The sequence below is a fragment of the Cervus canadensis genome, chromosome 2, assembly GCF_019320065.1.
Source record: "Cervus canadensis isolate Bull #8, Minnesota chromosome 2, ASM1932006v1, whole genome shotgun sequence".
NCBI lineage: Eukaryota > Metazoa > Chordata > Mammalia > Artiodactyla > Cervidae > Cervus > Cervus canadensis.
The window spans coordinates 20391186-20411135 of NC_057387.1; the positions used below are offsets into that span (position 1 = coordinate 20391186).

Genomic DNA, 19950 nt, shown 5'->3' on the forward strand with positions numbered 1-19950 from the left:
TACATTTTAAAAATTACTGTCTTTTAAAGACCTAAAACATATCTGGAAAGAGCAGAATAAAGCAAATATATCAGATCAGCCCTAAGTTCATGGTTTACCTAGATTTCAGACTTCTGGTGCTCTGACGCTCTCTCCCCTCCCCAAGCCTACTCTCAGTCACTTATTTGTGATGACATATGTCTTAAATGATATTGGACTTTGACTTTTGGTTTCATTCAATTTTAACTTGCTATTTGCTAATAGAATATAAAGGACTTATTTCCTGAGAAAGGAATTTTCAGCACATGACAGCAGTCGAGGGGAGTGTTGGGGTCAGTGAGATGGAGCATCCTAATTCTATTAAAAATACGCTCCCACATTCTACAGTAACATAGCCAGCATTGTAACTTTTTTTGTAAACCAGACAGGGCCCCTCAGCAGCCAAGGCCCATAACAAAAAACTTCAAGCCCAAGGGGACAGAGGATAGTTTATATCCAAGACAAAAAAGGCAGAAATGAAATCTTTTGATAGAATTGAAGATCATAATAAGGCATTGCTTCCCAAATATTAGTCACTTTCTAAAGACTCTTTATATTTCTCATAATTACACATCACATGTACCATAATATTAAAACTTTATTTTAAATTCACTTTAAACTAACTTTTAAATTTTTTAATTTACTAGGTCATAGGCAATACTGTGCATGAAATGGCAGATTCAGCTTATATATATATATACCCACACGTGCATGCTGGCTAAGTCACTTCCATCTGGTTTGATTCTTTGCGACCCTATGGACTGTAGCCCGCCAGGCTCCTCTGTCCATGGGATTCTCCAGGTAAGGATACTAGACTGGAGTGATAACCATTTCCTTCTCCAAGGGATCTTCCCAACTCAGGGGTTGAACCCGTGTCTCTTGTGTCTCCTGCATTAGCAGATGGGTTCTTTACCACTAGCACTACCTGGGAAGCCCATACTTCCCAGAGAGAGAGAGAGAGAGTGAAAAAGAGAGAGATATGATGAGATGATGAAGACTGGCAACTTCAAAATCTGCAGATCCAAAAACCCTGGTGGAAGTGCATCAAGCAGGGGAATTGTCTCTTACCTGCAGGAGGGTCAGATTTTGTTCTATTCAGGCTTTCGATGGATTGTTTGAGGCTGATCCATCCACCTTACAGAGGCAACTTCCTTTACTCAGTCCACTGATGAATATTAATCTCATTCAAAAACATCCTTAGAGTAACACCCAGAATAATATTTGACCAAATATTTGGGCATAGGAATTTGCTCGGCTGGTATTCATTATTTGAAGGAGCAAAGTAGTGAAAGGAGGACCCTAGATGTCACCACTTTACTGAATGTGTCTACGTATCAGGATGGGAAAGTTGGTGAGATGATCTGCAACCTGCAGTCAGTCAATTTAGAATAAAGGAAAGTTAGATTAGTAGGTCATGGATCAAGGGGAAAAGCACTATAAGAACTTGAAGTAAAGAGAAAGTCTTCACCAGGTAGCTAGGTTCTTTGCAACCCACTATGTACTGCAAAATGGCAACCAGTTCAAGCAGAACAAGGCAAGCAGTTTTGTAATTCACAGAACATGAAAGATATCAAAGGGTCTTCATCCCCAAACAAGAAAGAGAGGCTTTGATTACAAGTTAGAGAACTCCGCAAATCCTTCCACTACCCTAAACCGCTGAAACTGAAAGGTAGGGATTCTATGAGTCATGAGAACATAATCCAGTGATAAGATCCTGGAGCAGGACATTTCCTGATTTTGTAGTCCCTACCAAGCCAGTTATGGATGGATTTGCATTTTGGCTGGGAAATGATTGGATCAGCAAGTTTTGGCAGCTCCACTTCCCCCTGGGAGGGGCAGTGAGCCCCAATAAAGAGGCCCTCTGCTGCACCACCACCATTCTGCTACTCAAATCCATAGACTGTGCAGAACCTGGTGAGTCTGATTCTTCAGTTCTACTTTGTTCTTGGGCTCCTGAATGTTGAACTTATGCTGGAGACAGCAAGTTTCATGGGTTCAAAGTTACAATCATGGGTTTAATAGTACTTACTGGATGGGAACTTGGAATTTGGGCAAAATCGTATGCTGTGTTTATTAGGTTTCTGGTACAGAGATTGAGTTCTTCTATTGAAAAAGACATTAATAAGAAATCTTTGACATTACAAGGTAAAGAAGAAAGTATTTTTTTCTTTTTTGATATCTTTTTGGTGTCCCTCTCTTGTGATTTCACAGGCATTTATCTTAGAAAGTATGAGGCCCTTGTATCCTCCTGGTGGCCCTTTGCTCTGTACATGTCATATTGCTGGGACCTCATGAGAGATAATGAAGATAGGAATTGCTTGTGAGCTTGCCCGGGTTTTAGAACTTGTGATGCCCTTTTTTGAAGATGTTGTTTTCATAAAACAAACCCAAAAGCCATTGCTTGGTTCTTTAAAACCAAGATATTTCCTTTGGAAAAATTATATGAGAAAAGGGAAGGTTTTCTCTGGGCTGATGATACAATTTCCTAAAAGGGGGAGAGAAGCCAGAAACTCATTAAAAGGGATTAAAGAGATTAAAGCACATTCTTAGAGTCTGGATACTCTCAGATGGTATTACGCAATTTTTTTGCCACGTCCTTCTGTAGCAGTTCTTTCTTGTGAACACTGTCATGTAATTTCTTTCAGATTGTAAGATTCCAGAAAGATGTCTCAGCAGCAGCAGCAGCAGTGCAAGCAGCCCTGCCAGCCACCTCCAGTGGTGTGTCCACCCAAGTGCCCTGAGCCTTGCCCACCCAAGTGCCCTGAGCCTTGCCCACCTCCAAAATGCCAGCAGAAATGCCCTCCTGTGCCACCTCCCCAACAATGCCAAGAGAAGTGCCCACCCAAGTGCAAGTAAAAGCTTCAGCTTGTATCTGGAACAGAAAAGGATAAGGACAGTTGACTCACCTAGCTCCACAGGTCCACCTTCATCTCTTCAAATCCTGTCATGAATACAGAAGAAGCTTCTGCATCCTTCAGCCCTCAATACGTCTGTGGCGATTTCTGAGAGCCAGAGGTTTCCTTCCTGAGGTTGCTACACCACTTGCCTCTGGGAGGACAGCTGAGAAAGCATCACAGCTCTTCAGAGGGAAAAGCAACAGCTCTCCTCTTGGGTCTCATCAGGGAATTCACTCACTGTCTTCTGTGTCTGTCACCTGGGCAGGGGTTTCTACCAGCTGGGCAATTGTTACTTATCCTCCACTCCTGAATAAACTACAGTTCCTTTGTGTGATGTTAAAAAATGTTTTCTTTCTTTTAAAACCTGCTTTTAGTAATGCCATATCATCATCTTGGTTTGTTCCTATCTTTCTTTGATGCCAGGGTTCAGGCTGTCATAAACAGAGTTGTCTAAATTTTGAGTCATATAAAAGATTATTTCTATATAGTTTAAAATCCCATCCTATTTTCTTAATTATCACTTCTTGATTGATTTGAGGAACAATTTATACAATTCCTCAGGATTTCAGTCCCTTTGCTAAAATGTTGTATGGTTGTTCTTCCTTCACCTCTTCTGCCCCCAGTTTTATTAAGGCATAACTAAGATATTACACTGTATATCTTCACCATGTATGGAGACCGGCATGGCAACCCACTCCAGTATTCTTGCCTGGAGAATTCCAAGGACAGAGGAGTCTGGTGAGCCACAGTCTTTGGGTCGCAAAGAGTCGGACACAACTGAGTGACTTTCACTTCACTTCACCATGTATAATGTGATGATTTGACATATGTACATTTTGTGCGTTTACCACCATTGGGTTACTTAACACATTAATCACCTCCATAATAACCATTAAGCATGTGTGTATGTGGGTGTGTGGCGAAAATGATTAAGGTTTACTGTTTCAGCAAATTGCAAGTACAAAACACAGTATTATTAACTTGAGTCACCATGCTGTACATTAGACTTCCAGAGCTTATTCATCCTGTGACTGAAGGTTTGTTGCCTTTCCCTAAAATCTCCACTTTTGCCCCACCCCTCAGTCCCTCCTAACTACCATTTTGCCCTCTGTTTCTGTGAGTTCTTTGAGTTTGGCAACACATTTCTAAATAATCAATGGGTTGAACAAGAAATAATGAATAAAATTAGAACATACCTTAGGAGAAATGAAAACAGCATACAATAACTTTAATGATACATGTAATGCAAAATAAAAGCAGAGAAATTTATGGCTGGAAACATCCATATTACAAAAGAGGAAAGATCTCAAATCAATAACCTTTATAGACATATATACATGTGTGTGGGTTTATGAAAAATAAAAAATTCTAACACTAAATACAGCAAAAATATAAGCAGTTATTATTTCTGGCAGTTTAATGATGGTACTCTTTTTTAAAACAGCTTTATGCTTTCCTGATTATATATATTGTGATGTAATTTCATTTTTACAATGGTTCATCATTATATTTAAAAAATATACAGCAGTCAGTGAAGATGTTGCTGAGCTAGAGGAATATGCTATGTCCCAGCTTCTGGAACATAATTGCTGGTGACTGTTTCAGATGTTTCAAATGTCTTTCCTCTTCTTCCTTATTCTCCACTTCTTCTTCCTTTCACATTACAAAGTCACGTTCTTGAAAAGATTCCTGATTATTTGACCAAGACAAGTTAGTTGACAAATTCTTCCTACTGACTGCAGGAAGAATTTAAAAGTTTTTTAAAAAGAATTAAAAAAGTTATTTTTAAAAGCATTGACAACCCATCAATATACCATGTTGGACAGTTAAGAGGGTATACATTGGGAGTGAAGTGTAATATAGCCAGATAAGGGGTCTAGAGGGTTGAAGGAGAAGACAGAGAATAAACAAATTGAAACAGAATTTTAAAATTACTGTCTTTTAAAGATCAAAAGCATGTTTGGAAGCAGTTGAAGAAAGCAAATATATAAGATCAGTCCTAAGTTCATATTTCACCTAGATTTCAGAGCTTTAGTGCCCTGACCCTCTTATCTCTCCCAAACCTAACTCTCTATTACTTATATCTTAAATGGTATTTAATATTTATTTTTCCTCTCACAGAATTTAAACCTGATACTTATGGAATAAAAGAGTTTTAAATCCTGACAAAAGAATTTTAAGACCATGGTAGCAGTCTAGGGAAGTGTTTGGGTCAGATGAGATGGGACATCCTGATTCATTAAAAAAAAAAAAAGAAGAAAGAATATATTTCCACATTCTACAGTAACATAAACCTAGCATTGTAAATTTTTTCCTAAATCTGACAGGGCCCCTCACCAACCATGGCCCATAAGAGACAGCTTCAGTGCCCAAGGGGACAGCACAGAAAAGAGTATAACTCACATCCAGGATAGAAGATAGGCGCTAAAGAAGAAGTGTTGACTGCTAAATCTGTGAAAAGGCACAAATAAAAGCTTTGCCAGGGTTGGAGAACATACTAGGGCATTGTTTTCTGAACTTCAGTTATTTCCTAAAAGTTCATTATATTTGTGTTAATTACACATCACAAGTATCATATAATATTAATATCTTTAATTTTAACTTTTTTATGCTAACTGTTGGAATTTTTAATTTCTTTGGCCATAGTCAGTCATGTACATAAAATGGCAGATGAAATATTGAAATTATATATATATATATATATATATATAGAGAGAGAGAGAGAGAGAGAGGTAGAGAGAGATTACGAATTCTGGAAAATTTGAAGTTTGTAGAGGTGAAAACTTTCTGGAAGTCCATTAGACAGGGGAATTATCTCTTACCTGGAGGAGGGTCAGCCTTGTTCTATTCAGGCTTTCAGTGAGGACTACCCACCTTTTAGAAGGCAAGCCCCTTTACTCAGGCCACTGATAAATATTAACCCTAACCAAAAGCATCCTTTGAAAAAAAAATCCAGAATAATGTTTGACCAAATATCTGGGTATCCTGTGTCAGTCAAGTTGATCTATAAATTAACCATCAAACTTTCTTCCCAGCAAACTGGCAAATTGTACAGAAAAAGTAGAGAAGATCAATGTTATGTGGCAGCCTGGATGGGTGAGTTTGGGGGAGAATGGGTACATGCAAATATATGGCTGGGTCTCTTTGCTGTCCACCTGAAACTGTCACCACACTGTTAATTGGTTATACTCTAGTATAAAATGAAAATTGAAAAAAAAAATAGAAAAAATTAAAAAATAAACAGGCAAAAAAACGAAGGGTGAAAAATAGGTTTATTTCACATATACACCACTGTGGCCAATATGGAAAATGTAAAGGTTAAAATTATCATAAAATTATTATTAATAATGAAAAGTTTTATATGAATGACAATTAACTTCAATCACTGAATTATTAATAAAGTGATTCCAACTTTCTCTTAAATCTACCACTAGATTTGATGTCAAGAAACATGTGTTTCAATAATTAATAAATAGTAAATGTATAAAAAAGTAGCCATTTGAATAGTATTACATTTTAGATTGGGTTTTTCAATAATTTCAAAGAGGCAGGAAAATTTGAACAATCTTTGAAAATTTCTCAAAAGTTGAAGAAATAAAAAGAGATCAGTTGGAGAAATTATGTAGGAGCAGGTGGTAGGTCATGTTGGGGAGTTATGAGTAAAAAGCCTGCTTTCTATCATAGGTCTAAGATCTGAGCTGCCACAATATCTGATTATAGTAGGTGATGCTAAACTTGTAGTGAATTTCCTGTGATTCAAGGTGAGACAGGTTTATAAAGGTCACAAGAATCTTCTTGATGTCCTATATTCCGTGGAGCAAAGCAGTGAAAGAAGGACCCTAGAGGGTTCCCACTTTACTGAAGGTGTCTGTCTAGTATGATGGGAAGGCTGGTGAGATGAACTGCAACCTGATGATGATCTGCCCTCAGTTTATTTTAGAAGCAAGGATACTTTAGATTACCAGGCCAGGGATCAAGGGGAAATGCATTGTAAGAAGAGTCTGAGGTAGAGAGAAAGGTCCCAGATAGCCAGGCTCTTTGCAACCCAGAACGTAGACTAGAATGGCAACCAGTTCAAGTGGACAAAGCAAACAGTTTTATATTTCAAGGAAGGTGAAAGACAGAAAAGATCATATCCTCTGATCAAGAAAAGGAGCCTTGATGACAAGTTAGAGAACACCCCCCCCCAACCCCCGCAAATCCTTCTGTCCTAAATTCCTGAAACTAAGAGCTAAGCAGAGACTCTGTGAGTCATGAGAACATAATCCAGTGAGGAGATCCTGGAGCAGGGCATTCCTCTTTTTGAAGTCCCTGTCAAGCCAGTTATGGATGGATTTGCATTTTGGTTGGGAAATAACTGAACCAGGCCCATTTTGGCAGCTCCACTTCCCCCTGGGTGGGGCAGAAAGCCCCAATAAAAAGGCCCTCTGCTGCATCACTGCCATCCTCCTGCTACTCAAGTCCTGATAGACTTTGGAGAACCTGGTGAGTCTGATTCTTCCATTCTGTTTTGTTCTTGGGATCTCGAATATTGAATTTATGCTGGAGGCATCAAATTTAGTGGGTCCAAAGTTATGATCAAGTGTTTAATGCTCCTTAGTGGATGGGAACTTGGAATTTGTACGCTGTATTTATTAGGTTTCTGGTAGAGAGTTTGAATTTCCTTACTGAAAAAGAAGTTAATAGGAAATCTTTGACATTAAGAGATAAAGAAGAAAGTATTTTTCCTTCTTTGATATCATTTTGGTGTCCTTCTGTTGTGATTAAAGAGGCATTTATCCTAGAAAGTATGAGGCCCTTGTATCCTTTCTGGTGGCCCTTTGCTCTGTACACGTCATACTGCTGGGATCTCATGAGAGATAATGAAGATAGGAATTGCTTGTGAGCTTGCCCCAGATTTTAGAATTTGTGATGGACTTTTTTTGAATGTGTTGTTTTAATTAAAAAAAAAAAAACAAATTACTGCTTTGTTCTTTCAAACAAAAATATTTTCTTTAGAAAATTTGTATGAGCAAAGAGAAGGTTTTCTCTGGACTGATGAAACAATTTCCTAAGAGAGCGAGAGAAGCCAGAAATTCATTAAAAGGGATTAAAGAAATTAAAGCACATTCTTAGAGATTGTTTACTAGCTGATGGCATTACATAATTTTTGCCGTGTCCTTCTGTAGGAATTCCTTCTTGTGAACACTGTCATGTAATTTCTTTCAGATTCTAAGACTCCAGAAAGATGTCTCAGCAGCAGCAGCAGTGCAAGCAGCCCTGCCAGCCACCTCCAGTGGTGTGTCCACCCAAGTGCCCTGAGCCTTGCCCACCTCCAAAGTGCCCTGAGCCCTGCCCACCTCCAAAGTGCCCTGAGCCATGCCCACCTCCTCAGTGCCAGCAGAAATGCCCTCCTGTGCCACCTCCCCAACAATGCCAAGAGAAGTGCCCACCCAAGTGCAAGTAAAAGCTTCAGCTTTTATCTGGATCAGGAAAGGATAAGGACAGTTGACTCACCTGGCTCCACAGCTCTACCTTCGCCTTCTCTTCAAATCCTATCATGGATACAGAAGGAGTTTCTCCACGCTTCAGCCAACAATACGCCTGTGGTGATTTCAGACAGCTAGAGGTTTCCTTTCTGAAGTTGCTATACTGCTTTGCTCTTGGAAGTGCCCAAGAAAGCATCACAAAGTTTCAGAAGGAAGAACAGCAGCTCTTCTCCTGGGTCCCATCAGAGGATTCACTCACTGTCTTCTGTGTCTGTCACCTGGGCAGGGGTTTCTACAGGCTGGGAAATTGTTACTTATCCTCTACCTCCTGAATAAAGTAGAATTCCTTTGTGTGATGTTAAAAATGCTTTCTTTCATTTAAAAGTTGCTTTTAGTAATACAATATAATTGTTTTGGTTTATTTGTATTCTTCTTTGATACCAAGGTTCAGGATCTCACCATCATTGTTGCCTGAATTTTGAGTGACATAACAGGCTATTTTTATATAATTTCTAATCCATATTACTTATTTAATTGAAGATTGATTTGAGAAATTTTAAACTCCTCAGGGTTTTTGCTTCTTTACTAAAAAGTGGGGAAAATCTTAGACATATTGCTCACTCGTCTGGGGCATGCAAATTAAATGAATGTGTTTAATTTAGTTGGCACATTGCTAGATGCAGAGTTAGCCCTTAGCGAGGCAGTAAATCGCCATTGTCTTAGTCATCACCAGCATCACTACTGTCATCAGCATCACCACCATACTTGTTCCAGCAGGAAAGTGGCTCAGACATAACTAGTATAGCAAACAGAATGATTCTTAAACTTTATTACTCTTTCCTAATTTGTTGTTCTTTTTCTTCTTCATTAACCTTATTTTTAATGTGATACTGCAAATATAGAATTTGGGGGAAATACTGGAGTATTTTTGCATAAAATTATAGTGGTTTTTAAAACATAGGTAGTGGAGAAGAAAGAGAAATTAAAAAAAAAAAAAAATGATCCTTACCAGGCAAAGTGCTGTCTCCTCTCCTTGCGTACCACCTGCTCTTCTTTCTCTAACAACTCATCCGGGTCCGTCTATATGTTTTCACTTCTAAGATTATTTTTTTATTGAAGAACACATTGGTTTTGGCAATGTTTAGATTTGTAAAATTACAGTTGCTAAGTACCTTTTTTTTTTTCTAGGTGCTTAGCCTATTATCAAGTAAGCTGGGAAATGAGGGATATTTTGCTTAAGTATATCTTTTTTTGTGGTTCTAAGTTTCCATTTAGAGAATAGTCAACTCAGACCATACACTCACACACACACTGATAAATAGGATATTATTTTTAAAAATGATAAAGTCTTTGTATTAAATCATACTATGCCTAAATATACTTAAGATTAAAAGGACTTTTCTTTATCTACATTCTTGACTCACAAAGCTAGAATTAAAGGATTCTGTGATAATAGAACTGAAGATGGAGAAAGATTCCAGATTACAGCTCAATCCTCCTCAGACTATGACGTGTGTCGGGGGCGGAAAAGTACCGATAACTGGGAGTTGTCTTTTCTGTAGCTAGTGTTATTTGACCTGACACAGAAATTAGTTCCTAGAGGTAAGGTGTTGTTGTAACAAATCTTAAATATGTGGCCATGGCTTAAGAGTCTGGAGTAGGTTGGCAAGAAAACTGACACTCAAAAACATAAATGTGGTGGTACACGATATTCAATGGCAAAATCGTTGCTATAGAGGTAACTTGGAAGGCAAACTGAGTGTTGGTAGCTTGTTGTGTTCACCATGGTATTTCAGTGGACTTATGTTCAGAAAATAATTGTTTAGTTTACAGGTCAGAAATGAAAAGAAAAGAGTGTAGCCCAGAAATTAAAAACTTTGTTGAGTTAGAAAAATGCACCACTTGTAAGCTCCAAAGACGAAGAGATGAGATTAGAAGTGGTTATGAACTTTAGATCCACTTTCAGTTGACTGTAACAAGAGAGAAAAGAGAAATAAGTTGTAGTCTTTCTATCTGTGTGCCAGGGTGCCTCGTGGTAGCTCTATTATGTTCAGAAGGAAAGAATGCAAAATAAATCAAGCCACAAAACTACTTCTAGGAAAGGACCTAAGTGTGGTCCCTAAAACATAGAAATGATTAAAGGAGTGAAACCTATTGGGTGTCTAATAAGTTTTTAAGGGAATTGATAGCTAAATATACTATGTACCAAAACTAAAAAGACTTTGACTTTTCAAGAATAGAAATAATTTTCCAGGCCTCCTTTCCCTACCTTCCACACTACCCATTTCAGATGTCAGTACAGATAAATAAAAGGATACAACTGCTATGAGATGGACACCAGACCCACAGAGAATAATGGATGGGGGAACCTCTCTCAGAGAATAGTATCAGAGTCTAACAGAGGTAAGGAAGAGAAGGAACACAGAAATTTTCAAACTTTGTTACTCTATGGTATGGTGGTTATTCTTTCATTTCCCCCCCCCCAGCTTAATTGAGATATAACTGACAGTTTAAATTGTATATATTTACTATCTTCAGGCTCTACTACAAAGCAACAGTCATCAAGACAGTATGGTACTGGCACAAAGACAAAAACATAGATCAATGGAACAAAATAGAAAGCCCAGAGGTAAATCCACACACCTATGGACACCTTATCTTTAACAAAGGAGGCAAGAATATACAATGGAGAAAAGACACTCTCTTTAACAAGTGGTGCTGGAAAAACTGGTCAACCACTTGTAAAAGAATGAAACTAGAACACTTTCTAACACCATACACAAAAATAAACTCAAAATGGATTAAAGATCTAAAGGTAAAACCAGAAACTATAAAACTCCTAGAGGAAAACGTAGGCAAAACACTCTCTGACATAAACCACAGCAAGATCCTCTATGACCCACCTCCCAGAATAATGGAAGTAAAAGCAAAAATAAACAAATGGGACATAATTAACTTAAAGGCTTTTGCATAATGAAGGAAACTATAATCGAGGTGAAAAGACAGCCTTCAGAATGGGAGAAAATAATAGCAAATGAAGCAACGGACAAAGAATTAATCTCAAAAATAAACAAACAACCCCTGCAGCTCAATTCTAGAAAAATAACCCAATCAAAAAATGCCTAAGAACTAAACAGATGTTTCTCCAAAGAAGACATACAGATGGCTAACAAACACATGAAAAAATGTTCAACATCACTCATGATCAGAGAAATGCAAATCAAAACCACAATGAGGTACCATCTCACACCAATCAGAATGGCTGCTATCCAAAAATCTACAAACAATAAATGCTGGAGAAGGTGCGGAGTAAAGGGGACTCTCTTACACTGTTGGTGGGAATGCAAACTAGTACAGCCACTATGGAGAACAGTGTGGAGATTCCTTAAAAAACTGGAAATAGAATTGCCATATGACCCAGCAATCCCACTGCTGGCCACACACACCAAGGAAACCAGAATTGAAAGAAACACGTGTACCCCAGTGTTCATCACAACACTGTTCACAATAGCCTGGACATGGAAGCAACCTAGATGTCCATTGGTATACGAATGGATAAGAAAGGTGTGGTACTTATACATGATGGAATATTACTCAGTCATAAAAAAGAATGCATTTGAATCAGTTCTAATGAGGTGGATGAAACTAGAGCCTATTATGCAGAGTGAAGTAAGTCAGAAAGAAAAACACCAATACAGTATACTAACACATACATATGGAATTTAGAAAAGTGGTAATGATGACCCTATGGAGAGACAGAAAAAGAGACACAGATGTAAAGAACAGACTGTTGGACTCTGTGGGAGAAGGCGAGGGTGGGATGATTTAGAGAACAGCATTGAAGCATGTATATTATCATATGTGAAATAGATCGCCAGTCCAGGTTCAACACATGAGGCAGGGTGCTCAGGGCTGGTGTACTGGGATAATCTTGAGGGATGGGATAGGGAGGGAGGTGGAGGGAGGGTCAGGATGGGGAACTTGTGTACACCCATGGCTGATTCATGGGAATGTATGGCAAAAACCACCATAATATTGTAAAGTAATTAGACTCCAATTAAAATAAAAAATAAAAACGGGAAAAAACTGTATATATTTACAGTGTATAATGTGATGATTTGACCTATGCATACTTTGTGCAATGATTACCACTATGAGTTTACTTATAAATTACCTCAATAATAACCATTTAAGAGTGTGTGAGTGTGTGTGTGTGTGTGTGTGTGTGTGTGTGCGCACACACACGCTTATGTGTGTGGTCAGAATGCTTAAGGTCTTCTTTATCAGCAAGTTTCAAGTGCACAACACTGTATGTTAGACTCCCAGGGCTTCTTCATCTTATAACTGAAGACTTATTCCCTTTGCCAAGCATCTCCACTTTTGCCGCATCCCTCAGTCCCTGTTAACCACAGTTCTACTCTGTTTCTGTGAGTTCCATGGGTTCAGCAACACATTCCAAACAATCAATTGCTCAAAGAATAAATTACAAGTAAAATTAGAAAATGCTTTGTCAGGAATGAAAATGAAAAGACAGCATACAAAATCTTGTGCGATACACATAATGTTGTGCATAAAGAGATTTACGGCTGGAAATATTTATATTAAAAGTGATGAAAAATCTCAAATCAATGATCTTATAGAACTTTAAGGCAAAGAACAGCAAAGAGAAAAGTCAAAATAATATACACTAGAACAGAAATAAATGAATTTAAAAATAGAAAAACAAAAGAAGAAATAAAAATAACATGTTGGTTCTTTGAAAGAATCAACAAAATTGACAACCCATGGGGATACTGATCAAGACAAAAAGATAGAAGGATCAGGTTTCTGAAATCAGCAAAGAAGAGGAGACAACACTGCTGATCTTAAAGAAATAAAAGGACTTAAGAGAATACTCTGAGCACTGACCATGAACACTAACAAATTAGAAAACATAGATGAAATGGATATATTCCAAGTAAGATGCAAAGTATGGAAATGCGTTCACGAAAGTGTAGAAAATCTGAATATCTGTAGCAAATAAAGAGATAACATTAATAATGCAAAAAAATGTCCACAGAGGATGACCTTGGCCCAGATGGTTGCATTGTCAAAGTCTACCTAATATTTATATTACAAATAGCATAACCCTTTTATGAACTTTTGCAAAAAATAGAATAGAAGGACTTAATGCCATAGAACTGCACCTTTAAAAATGGTTTAAGATGAAATATTTAATATTATGTGTATTTACTATAATTAAAAATAATTTTAAAATGTAGAAAACAAGGGGCCATTTACCAGCTCATTATATGAGGCTTATTACCAGAAATGACATCACAAGGGAAGAAATAAATATTCTTTAAGGATATAGGTTAAAAAATCCTCCATAAAATACTAGCAAACTAAATCCATTACCACGTATGAAAGATTATACACCATGAGCAAGAGGACTTTATTCCTGGAATGCAAGGTTGTTTGAACATATAGTATCAATCAATGCAATGCAGCATATTCATAAAATAAAAACAAAAAACACAACCATTTCAGTAGGCATTTGACAAAATATAATGTCCTTTCATGATAAAAAGAAAAAAAAATCAAGTTGAAATAGAAAGAAAATTTGTTAACTTCATAAAGATCATCTATGAAAGACCCACAGGCAACATCATACTTAATGGTGAACGACTAGATGCATTCTCACCAATGTCAGGAATAGTACAAAGTTGTGTATTCTTGCCATGTCTACTAAACTATTAAATATTGTACAGAAAGTTCTTGCTAGGGCAAATAGGTAAGAAAAAAAGATATCCAGATTGGAGAGGAAGATATAAAATGTTTTCTATTTGTAGACTGCATGATCTGTATGTGGATAATCTTAAGGAATTCACACATGAAATAGTATTAGAATGAATAAGCAAGTTCAGTGAGATTGCTGATACAATTGTACAGGATACAATATCAGTATGCATAAATCAGTTATATGTCTTTACACAAGTAATGAATAATCTGAATGTGAAAGTAGAGTGATTTCTTTCACAATAGCATTAAAAAACAACTGGAATAAAATAAACACATGCAACACTTATACACTGAAAGCTACAAAAGATGACTGAAAGAAATTCAAGAAGATAAATGAAAAGATGCTTTGCATTCATGAATTGGAAGGTTTAATATTGTTAAGATGGTAACACTCCCTAAATTGATCTACAAATTCACAAAGTTTCTACAAGAATCCTTGCTCCCTCTTTTGCAGAAATTGACAAGCAGATCCTAAAACTCAAATAGAAATGCAAGGGGCCCAAAATAGCCAAAATAATCTCAGAAACCCCCCACAAAGTTAAAGGATTTGCACATCCTAATTTCAAAACTTTCCACAAAGATACAGTAGTGCAGGCTTGTGACACTAGCATAAGAAGTTCAGAAACAAATTGTTACATTTATGATCAATTGATTTTGACAAGAGTGGCAAGACAATTTAATTGGGGAAAGAGTAGTCTTTTTAACAAATGGTACTGGGACAACTCAATATCTATAGGTGAAAGAATGAAGTTGGACCATTACCTCATAATATATATATAAAAATTAATTCAAAATGGATCATAGAACTAAGTGTAAGTAGGAAAAATAAAATTTAGCAAAAATGTAAATGTAAATCTTCATGGCCATTAATTAGGCAATGGTTTCTTAGCTCTGATACCAAAAGTTCAATATTAGAAAGAAAAAAAAAATAGATTGAGCTTATCAAAATTTAAAAACTCTTTTGCATTTTCAAGTACACCTGCTCAGTTGGTAAAGAATCCGCCTGCAATGTAGGAGACCCCAGCTTGATTTCTGGGTTGGGAAGATCCACTGCAGAAGGGATAGGCTACCCACTCCAGTGTTCTAGGGTTTCCCTTGTGGCTCAGCTGTAAAGAATCTGCCTGTAATGTGGAAGACCTGGGTTTGATCCCTGGGTTGGGAAGATCCCCTGGAGAAGGGAAAATATTCACTGCACTATTCTGGCCTGGAGAATTCCATGGATTATATAGTCCATGAGGTAGCAAAGAGTTGGACATGACTGAATCACTTTCACTTACACTTGAGAGAATGAGTAGATAACCCAAAGAATGAAAGAATATTTATTTGTAAGCCATAAATTTGATTAAGGACTTTTATCCAGAGTATATAAGAATACTTAAAACAACAATAAAATGAAAAAAAAAAAAACTGTTAAAAATGGACAAACAATTTGAATAAATCGACAATAAAGCACACAAGATAATAGACAGAAACCAGAAAGTTATGTACTTCTGTGAAAGTCGCTTGGTCGTGTCTGACCAAGGAGAAGTTATCCCCTTCTCCTCCTGCCTTCAATCTTTCCGAGGATCAAGGTCTTTTCCAATGAGTCAGTTCTTCGCATCAGGTGGTCAAATGATTGGAATTTCAGCTTCAGCATCAGTCCTTCCAATGAGCATTCAGGACTGATTTCCTTTCGAATTGATTGGTTTGATCTCCTTGTAGTCTGAGGGACTCTCAAGAGTCTTCTCCAACACCACAGTTCAAAAGCATCAATTCTTTGGTGCTCAGCTTTCTATATAGTCTAACTCTCACATCCATACATGACTACTGGAAAAACCATAGCTTTGACTAGATGGACCTTTGTTGGCAAAGTGATGTCTCTGCTTTTTAATATGCTGTCAAGGTTGGTCATAGTTTTCTTCCAAGGAGCAAGCATCTTTCAATTTCATGGCTGCAGTCACCATCTGCAGTGATTTTGGAGCACCCCCAAAATAAAGTCTCTTGCTATTTCCATTGTTTCCCCATCTATTTGCCTTGAAGTGATGGGACAGCATGCCATGATCTTTGTTTTCTGAATGTTAAGTTTTAAGCCAACTTTTTCACTCTTCTCTTTCACTTTCATCAAGAGGCTCTTTAGTTCTTCTTCGCTTTTTGCCACAAGGGTGGTGTCATATGGCTTCACAATATTCACAGAACTGAATTCAGGAAACTAAGGCCTGACTGCTATGAGTCTTCCCATTATTTCCTCTTGCATATAGTAGTTTCTATTTAGTTTTCCTGTATCTGTTTCACCCTTGGTTCCTGGGTAACAGAAAGAAATGGTTCATCTGCTTACCTCATAGTCTGATGAACCAATAGAAACCATAGGAAGATATGGTAGAGATAATTACAAGCCATCCAGAGGCTTTATATTTTGAGTGAGATGAAACTATGATGTTTCTTCCTTGGGGACTGTGCTCTGCATAGGAACCAAAAGGAGTAAACAGATCTTTGAATACCACAAGCATAGCCTGTGACAGTAGCTTGAAGAGCTCTCCAGTTTCTACTTCCCTCTTTTTTTTTGGGCACACTGATAAACTAAATTTCTTGACTTTCTAAGGTAGATAGGGCCTTGTGACTAATTTTGAGTCAAGCCAATGAATAAAAACAAGGCTATCTTTTCTCTTACTCAATCTATTGCCCTTTTCTTATATCTGGAATTCAGAAGAGAACAAGGCCCTCGGTGATGGTAAGACCATACAATGGAAGGAACCTGGCTCCCTTTGACTGAATGGAGCAAAGACCTTGCAAATTCACACTGGAATTGGAAATGAGTAAGAAGTAACTTCTGGGAATTCCCTGGCTGCCCATTGTTTAGTACTTCATGCTTTCACTGCTGTGGCCCAGGTTTAAATCTTGGTCAGGGAACTACAGTCCTGCAACCCTCATAGTATGGCCAGAAAAAAGAAAAAAAAAAAAAAAAAAAAAGGAAGAAAGATAAGGAAAAAAAAAAGAAAAGAAAAAAAGGAAAAGAAATAATTTCTACTGGATAGTGCCGCAACAACAACTTGAAAATGTTAGTCGCTTCAGTCGTGTTCAACTCTTTGTGACCCCACAGACTGTAGTCCACCAGGCTCCTCTGTCTATGGAATTCTCCAGGCCAGAATACTGGAGTGGGTAGCAATTCCCTTCTCCAGGAGATCTTTCTGACTCAGGGATTGAACCCAGGTCTCCAGCATTGGAGGCAGATTCTTTACCATCTGAGCCACCAGGGAAGCCAACAGCTTAGAGGGTGTTCATTGTAGTGGCTTACCCATGCTGCCATGAAGACTAATAAAGATAGTTACATGGCAGCCTGGATGGAAGAAGGGTTTGGAGAGAATGGATACATGTACATATATGGTGGAGTCCCTTTGCTGTCTACCTGAAACTATCACAACACTGTTAATTAGTTATACTCCAAAATAAAACTAAAAGTTTATAAATTTTCTTTTAAAAAGGTAGCACATTTTTTCCCTGTTTGGCTAGTTGATTTTTGTTCTAGGTGGCACTGTTTACTTGGTAGACCTTACCTACCAATTAAACAAAAAGGTATTTAGGATAATAAGATGTTGAGGGTAAATATTTTTTAAGTAGATTTAATAAATTTAAAGAATGCAATCAGATAAAAATGTTATGATCAAGAGAATCACTATAGCTTGAATTATCCCTTTTAATATTGTTTTTTTATATTATTTTATTTCACAGTTGAAAATATGTCCCTTTTTTGGACTTCTCTGGTGGTCTACTGGTTAAGAATCTGCCTTGCAGTGCAGAACATAAGTTCTGTTCCTGATCTGGGAAGATTCCACATGCCATGGGGAAACTAAGCCTATGTGCCACAACCCCGGAAGCCCACGCAACCTAGAGCCCGTGCCCCTCAACAAGAGAAGCCACCACAAATAGAAGCCTGTGAACAGTGACTAGAATAGACCTGCTCGCCACAACTAGAGAAAGCCCACATGCAGCAACGGAGACTCAGTGCAGCCAAAAATAAAATAAATACATAAAAACTTTAAAAATTTTGAAAAAGAAAGGAAGTCTCTTTCTATATGGCCAAAGGAAAATTTCCTTTGTTCCTCAGTAATATAAAAAAGAAACATACTTTTTATGTAAGTATAAACATACACACGTGTATATGAATGCACGATTGGTAATTCTTTTTTTTTTTGAGTTTATTTTTTTTCCCATTTATTTTTATTAGTTGGAGGCTAATTACTTTACAATATTGTAGTGGTTTTTGCCATACATTGACATGAATCAGCCATGGATTTACATGTGTTCCCCATCCCAATCCCCCCTCCCACCTCCCTCCCCATCCCATCCCTCTGGGTCTTCCCAGTGCACCAGCCCTGAACACTTGTCTCATGCATCCAACCTGGGCTGGTGATCTGTTTCACCCTTGATAGTACACTTGTTTCAATGCTATTCTCTCAGAACATCCCACCCTCGCCTTCTTCCACAGAGTCCAAAAGCCTGTTCTGTACATCTGTGTCTCTTTTTCTGTTTTGCATATAGGGTTATCATTATCATCTTTTAAAATTCCATATATATGCATTAGTATACTGTATTGGTCTTTATCTTTCTGGCTTACTTCACTCTGTATAATGGGCTCCAGTTTAACCCGATTGGTAATTCTATTGCATTTCTTTTCACTGTAAACATTTTTATACTCTAGGGAGATGGGGGTGGACTTTCCAGTCCTCACTTTCTGTGGCTCCTGCTGTACTATGTGTGAAGTAAACCGTTTCATACCTGGGGATACAGGGGGTGAGCTTTTGTGTGTCACTCTGGGAGATTTCAAGATTCCAGATCTAGTATGCATGAGTGTGTATGTGTGTTTGCATGAAGGATGGGGTAGGGAGTGAAGTACGTCCTTCTCAAAGACTAAATGCCCAAGGCAAGCATTTTGAATCCTCCTCATCTGGCTTTCTGGCACAGAGTGGACACTCAGTGAATGGAAGAGGATTGATGGAGATGACAAAAGTGGAGGCATCTTGGGGTATGTTTGGGAATCTGAATTATGGGTATCAGAAAGAAAGGTGTGAGGAGGAGCAGATTCACATAGATTGGAATAGCACCCCCCTTAAATAAATAAGAAATTGATGGATAAGTCAGCAATCTGAAAGCCAGATTTGGGGAATGCGGTAGAGAGGAGGAGTTCACAATTAGTTCAGACAGGCACAGACTAGACCCCAGTGTGACTCACTGGGTTCTAAGAGGAGAGCCCTGCTCCAGCCCTGGATGCCTAAAGCAACAGCCTCTGCGCAGCACTGTACAACCTCCAATTTCCAGCCCTTAATACTCACTAATACTTAATACCAGGAATACTCATCGAGGGCAACACCCCACCTAACTCTTACCAGGACCAGATGTTTCTGAATGAACCACTTCCTCACCAACCTGTCTAGATATAGGCCTTACTTTACAAAGGAAAGGAATGAAGGAGTTGAGTCAGACCACCACACACACAGTCAGGAGTGGAATTGAAAATGCATTTAATGGTGGAAGAACAAAGCTGATCCACTTGTTTTCACCTTGAGCCCCTCTTTCAGGTGAATCCTGAGCATCTGATAGCTAAGGTTCTAAGGTACCCGGACCTTCAGCCTAATTCAGAGGTTAGAGGCCCAGTGTGTTTGGGAAGGAAAGCTTCATGGCACACATTTTTAGGGTGTAAATTAAGAAGGTCTATGACTCAGAGTGACAGAAAGGCAAATGGGACCCCTAATCAGAGTGGGGGAGGTCAACATCTGATGGTTGGTTCCTCTAGGGCTAGGCTGTAGCCTACC

The 19950-nt window shown here is 38.0% G+C and overlaps 1 protein-coding gene and 1 long non-coding RNA gene across 3 annotated transcripts; both read left to right on the forward strand.

Annotated features, from left to right (window-relative positions):
• The first annotated feature begins 1825 nt into the window (after positions 1–1825).
• On the forward strand, positions 1826–3259 carry LOC122427296 (putative small proline-rich protein 2J). 2 transcript variants are annotated; one of them, XR_006265383.1, is made up of 2 exons: positions 1826–1932; positions 2664–3259. XR_006265383.1 is itself a non-coding variant. In XM_043446658.1 (2 exons), exons 1-2 carry the CDS (start codon positions 2028–2030, stop codon positions 2966–2968), a joined length of 441 nt encoding a protein of 146 aa, XP_043302593.1. In that variant the 5' UTR covers positions 2013–2027; the 3' UTR covers positions 2969–3259. The 2 variants fall into 2 exon arrangements, 1 of the variants encoding a protein (XP_043302593.1); XM_043446658.1 differs by lacking the exon at positions 1826–1932 and adding an exon at positions 2013–2163.
• Positions 3260–7319: 4060 nt separating this feature from the next.
• LOC122427303 lies at positions 7320–8748 on the forward strand. The gene is made up of 2 exons (XR_006265384.1): positions 7320–7400; positions 8124–8748. It is a non-coding gene; the product is annotated as an uncharacterized LOC122427303 (long non-coding RNA).
• Positions 8749–19950: the final 11202 nt, after the last annotated feature.